At 37.1% G+C, this 6000-nt stretch overlaps 1 protein-coding gene across 5 annotated transcripts in view; it reads left to right on the forward strand.

The window, feature by feature from the left end:
- Window positions 1-558, forward strand: part of Pms1 (PMS1 homolog 1, mismatch repair system component) — an 87527-nt gene extending 86969 nt beyond the window's left edge. For all 5 annotated transcript variants that reach the window (XM_023561066.2, XM_003478657.5, XM_013142586.3 and 2 more), the window contains one exon: window positions 212-558. In XM_023561066.2, coding sequence (XP_023416834.2) covers window positions 212-376 — 165 coding nt within the window. In that variant the 3' untranslated portion in view covers window positions 377-558. The remainder of the gene's footprint in view (window positions 1-211) is intronic.
- Window positions 559-6000: the final 5442 nt, after the last annotated feature.

Below are 6000 nucleotides of genomic sequence, written 5' to 3' on the forward strand. Positions count from 1 at the left end.
TTTGTTTTCTGTTTCTGTGCTCTAGAATATAAATTTCACAAGAACAAAGGTTTTGTTTTCTTGTTTGCCAGTATTATCTATAGAACTTACAACATACCATGCTTAATAGATATTTGTTGAGCAAATTAATAAGATGAAAGTAATCTTGTCTTGTTAGGATAATATACTTTCTACTTCAGGGTGAATAAAATACATGACTTTCTCTTCACAGGGAGAAGCAGTTCGACTGTCTCGACAGTTACCCATGTACTTACCAAAAGAAGACATCGAAGATATTATCTGTAGAATGAAGCACCAGTTTGGAAATGTAATTAAAGGGTGTGTTCATGGCCGCCCATTTTTTCATCATTTAACCCATCTTCCAGAAACTTCATGATTCAATATAAGAAATTAGTCACAGTTGAAATAGATACGGTCATAAGACAGTGAGTCAGTTTTTGAAACATTTTTGTACTATCATGTGTCAAATGGTTATTTTATAAAAGATTCACTGTTTTATATATTGAAAAAAGTTTCAAAACCTGTAAAAAGCTTAAATAAATTGAGATGATAATTTTATTCTTGAGACTAGCCTTTATAATAATTCATACACTGTAGGCTGCACATTAGAAAATTGTATTGTTGGTATTCCATGGACAAGAATTGACACAATACGCAGTTTAGGTGGGGTGTTTAACAGAAATTGTTATTCTTGTTTAAAGTGAAGTGCAGAGATAGAGAAAATGAAGTTTGGAGAAAGAAGAAAACATACTTTGAGAAATCCTACCTCCATGCTGGGGGTAACAATTTAGATGTTGCTGCTTTTTTTATGATAGTTTTTGGACTTAGGATTTCAAGGGCTAGAATTTGTTAAAGAACTTCGCAAGATTTAGATTTTGGACAAAGTTTAGATTATGTTTTCTTTTTGTACATGTCCCTTCAAAAACTGGTTACACTGTACAAATACTTCATAAAAAGTTGAAACATTATTTTTTTTAACGAGTTTATTTTTGTGTAAAATATATTAGGCTGAGTATAATGTTTCAGCACATGTCCATTATTCTTGTGGATCGTCTTGTGTTAGGGTACAGCTTAAAATACCTGTAGTTCTACTTGTAGCCACCCCCTTACTCTTGCTGAAGTCATCTTGCTTGCCATGATCCAAACAATACTGCTTTTTTGCACCCACGACCCCTTTCATACATTTACTAACTACCTCACGGTGACCTCTTTAACAGTAAACAGAGAAGAGCAGCTCACTGCTATCCAGACAAACTGGATAACAAAATTTCCATCGTACATTAGCGCCGGCCATAACAAAATCGCGGACGCACTTCGCTGATAGTCTGTATCAGTCTATAGCGGCCTCCTAGATGAAGAGACCCATTTTTTCTGTCCAGCCCCAGGTCTGCCACATCCAGTTGTTTACCACTCATTTACTAGGTAAAGCACGGGTCACCCTGACGCCTGGGCCGGCAAGCACTGCTGCGAGGGCCCGCCAGGAGAAACGGGCCTTGAGGGGTCACTGGGCCCGAGGAGCCTGGGTGTGCAGGACGCGTGGACACCGCTGGACCAGCACTGCGTCCAGTCCGTCAGTTTGGGTTGCAGCGCGAGCGCGGGGCTGCAGAAGTGGGGGAGGGGACGCCCTGCATGCAGCCAAGGGGAGCCCCGGCGCCCCACAAGCCCTCGCGCCCCGCCACGCGCGGCCTGGCGTGGGAAGATGGCGGCTGCCGGCCCTCTGGACTGAGGTAGGCGGTGCTGCTGGGTGGTTGAGTTGGAATTAACAATGAGGATGGGCTGACCCAGGAGAAAACAGCCTCCTTGACTTACCTACTTGCCTCCTTTCAAGGCTCGGGTCTTTGAGACACTGGGCAGCAGAACGGAGGACCTTCAGATGCGGATTCCCCGGCGCTCTTCTCCCTGCTGCCCCTCCCCCCCATCTCCGGCACTTTTTTATGTTCTGTCTTGGGGGACTGTAAAAAATCACTCGGGCGCGAGCTTGTGACCCTTTTCCCAAACCTAACACCTAAAGTTGTTAATTTAGGGTTCCATCACGGTTGCCTTACGTTCCTCACCAGAGTGCGCAGAGGTGAGGCCTGGGCCCTTGCTTCATCAGTTTGGTGGGAGAGGCCCCCAGGCACGGGCAGCCCTGTCTGTTAGATTCCAGGTGCTTCACCTGAAGAATGTGAAGCCTAATTCAGAGATTTGTGACGTTTTCATTGAGAATCATTTGATTCTCTTAGGTTTGTGGCTCAGGTTTAGCAATTGAAATTCATTCCACCATACCTAAATTCTTACCCAGAAATGTAAATGTGATACTGCTTTTTCCATCTGCAAAGTCTTATCTCTTATTTTCATTAAATTTTTGCAAGAATCCTCCCATCTCTTTTAGAAGCTGGAAGGGAAGGAAGGAACCACTGAATAACCTTGGAATGGAGTCTAAATTTGAAATGGAAAATAGATTAATTCTTCTTGTACCTGGGCACGCCTCTCATAGCTCTCTACTAGTCCCATTTCAAATGTGAGTGATTACCATGAACAAAACGAAGATTTAAATACAGAAAAAAAAATCACTACAAAGCCAAATGAAAAATGAAGTTTTCATGTTTTGAGTTTGACTTTTTCCCTTAATGAGCGAGAGAGATCAAAGGAAATAATGCACATGAGATAATTGAAATATGGATCACGAACTTAACCAGAATTGACAGACAAACGTAAACACCAGTAGCGATACTATATTTAATGAACTAGACTTTTTCAGAGTAAGGTGGTATTCATGGATTCATCGTGACAAGAATCCTTGAAAGTCTTAATACAGCAGCTCATGCTTTTTTTCCAGCTAATAGGGAGGCAGAGGCAAAAGATACCAAGTTTGAACCCAGCTTGGGCAACATGGCAAAACCCTGGCTTAAAAAAGCGGCTGGAGACTGGATCTGTAGCTCATTGGCCGCTTAAATCCCCAGTACTAACAAAAGACAACTGCAAAAAAAAAAAAAAAAAAAAAAAAAAAAAAAATATATATATATATATATATATATATATATATAAAACCAGTTTTACAGATAAGACAATAAAAGCCCAAAATGGTAAGTTTTATCTGAGTGCACACTACTATTTTAGTACTCTACTAGTTCCATTTCAAATGTTATTACCATTAACAAAACAAAGGTTTAAATTACGAAAAAAAAAATCACTGCGAAGCCAAATGAAAAGTGAGGTCTTCATTTTTTTGTTTGACTTTTTCCTTTCATGAGCATGAGAGATTAAGAGTTAACTTTATCATAACTTTTGGTAATCATACCTCAATTTAAAAATTATAAATTTTAAGCTTTAATTGTTTCCAGTAACATTAATAACCTACCAGTGGATTTTCACCACTGCTATCTTGAGGTGGTTTTCTCTGCTTAGTTGATTTTGGATCACAATTGTTTTTCCTCCTTGAACTCCTACACATAAATGTAAAGATTTTTTTTCTAACTTTTAATGAAATTCTATCCCAGTGGTTACCGAACTTGAGCATGTATCAGAATCACCCAGAGAGCTTATTAAAACAGATTGCTGGGCACTATGCCCAGCGTTTCAGATTCTGTGGGACTGGCATAGGAATGAGAATTTCCTTTCTGTTGTTTCCAGGTGATGCTTCTGGTTGAAGAACCACACATGAAGAACCATTTCCCTATTCTGAATTTCAAAGTTCCCCTAAAAACCTCATGTCCATTTCTTTAAGGCTATTTTTTTCTTACTAAGTTCATCACATCAGTAAATAGAAAAATAGGACTTAAAAGACCTCCCAGTGACTATGCTGGCAGAGTTATCCATTTTATCATCTTTGACATTAGGATGCTAAACCTGATCTCCAAATGTACAATTATTTCTAACATCATGTAATTTATTTTGTCTTGAATATTCATCAGCAGGATCTGAAATGACCTTTTAAAGTAATTTTGCAACAATATTACTCAGTCTTCAAAAAAATCTTTTAAAGTAATAGGAAGTGGGGATAGATTTTTTTCCACTGTGCACACATTGAACTTGAAACCACGATAGCAAATTTCCCATTTCTGCATTAGTTGTGTATTCATATCTTTATTTGGTGACATTTATTGAGTATCACTCAATGCTGAACGATAAGACATTTCTTGTTCTCTAGAAGGGACATAATAGTTACAATATATGACAAATACTATTGTTCAGTATGTACAATGGATGCATAAAAGGTACCACTTCCACTGTAACCTATAGAAGGTAATTAGCTGAATCTGAATGAGGAGTTAATCAAGCAGTGCTGGGACTCAGATCAAGGGTTTTGTACATTAAGGAAGCACTCTCTCACTGAGCTATATCCTCAGCCCCTGAGAGGATTTTTGAGGCAGGAAAAACAACACGCGCAAATGCACTGGTTTGTGCAAGGAATGGAATGAATGGAGGCTGCATTAGAATAATAAGCAATATCTGGAGCATAACAGTCTTATAGGCCTTTAAGAACTTTTTCTTTTTTTGTTTTTCTATGTTAGTTTTTAGTCAAAGAAGTGGAAAATAAGACTGAGAACATGTTAACCAAATTATATAAGCCAAGTTATTAGGCTACTGAAAATTCAGACAGTTGAAGTCAGAAAAGGATAAAAAGTCCAAAGTAACAGAAAAAAGTTTTTGCTATCTTCATTGCATTGGTGGGTTTTCACTGTAGGATTTTGTTTTGTCTTGTTTTGCCTTTCAAGACAGTTTCACTATGCAGATCAGGGTGATTTTGATCTCATCATGGTTGTACAGGCTGGCCTGGAACTTGCAGTGATACTCCTGCCTCAATCTCCTGTGCTGGAATTACAGGCATGTGCCACAGGCCCAGCTCACTTCAGATTTTATAGGATACTGCCATGATAAAGTTGAAAAAAGATCTTTTCTTTGTTTAATTGATAATGATAAAAGAGTACTGTAATACTTTTTGCCTTTTTGTTCTGCACTGGAAAGGTGGTATGATTTCAGCTAATCTTTCTGAGTTCCATACTTTAAAAATGCCCATAAAACATGCCCTTTAAAAAATCATTAAATCAAGTGTTTACATTTTATCTGTAAAATGTTTCTGGGACTTTTTGGAAGCTAACCTAAAGTTTTCAATTGTTAAATGTAAATTTTTTTGTTTATAAAGGACTTAAATATTCAGATATAACTTTTTACGTAGCACTTATATTTAAATGCTTGATAAGTAAGATAAAATACTGACTGATTTAAGTGATTTTTTTTTTTTTTGGTCTTTTTCCTTTTTATTGGTGCTGACGATCGAACTCATGACCGCCTGCTTGCAAGGTAGGTGCTTATGCCGCTGAGCTAAATTCCCAGCCCCTAAGTGATCTTTAATGTTGAACTTACTTGATTTTTAAAAACTCATAGATATTTTAATTAGGTTTTTAAAAAATTTTAGATTATAGAAATGACAAGAAGAAACAAGCATGAAATTGTAAATGGATTGAGCATACTTTTGGAAGAAAATGGTATGTTTCATAAGTTGCCTGTTATTTCAAAAGGGCATTTTTATCTTAAACTTGCTTTCATTTTATCTAGAGGAACTGGTAGATTACAACTAGTTTACTTTTAAGACAGTGATGGTATACTGCCAGATATATGCTTTAAATATTTCACTAATAGCAAAATTTTTTCATGTGGTTTTACATGTAAGTAACTGAGTGTGTATAATATACTTATTATCTGTTTGCATTTTTTGTTTTTCTCCTTGATTTTCATGGTTATATAAAAATTTTTATAGAATCAACATTTCCCCACATACATAGGGGTAGTCTTTTGATCCAGATGAAAACAAGACTGTCTTCCCACACATAGTTTTTAAATTTTTGAGATTTTATTGAAACAACCAAGTTTTAGCTATTTTTCTTAATTATTGTCTTTCTTTAAAATATATATATATATATATATATATATGTATTTGGGGGGGGGCATTTATGACTAATGCCCATGGGTTGGTGATGCTGCTGATTCAAGGATCACACAGTTTCACAAGAGGGCACA

The sequence above is a fragment of the Cavia porcellus genome, unplaced genomic scaffold (genome assembly GCF_034190915.1).
Source record: "Cavia porcellus strain 051 isolate PalLab524CR breed Dunkin Hartley unplaced genomic scaffold, mCavPor4.1 scaffold_12, whole genome shotgun sequence".
NCBI classification, from domain to species: Eukaryota; Metazoa; Chordata; class Mammalia; order Rodentia; family Caviidae; genus Cavia; species Cavia porcellus.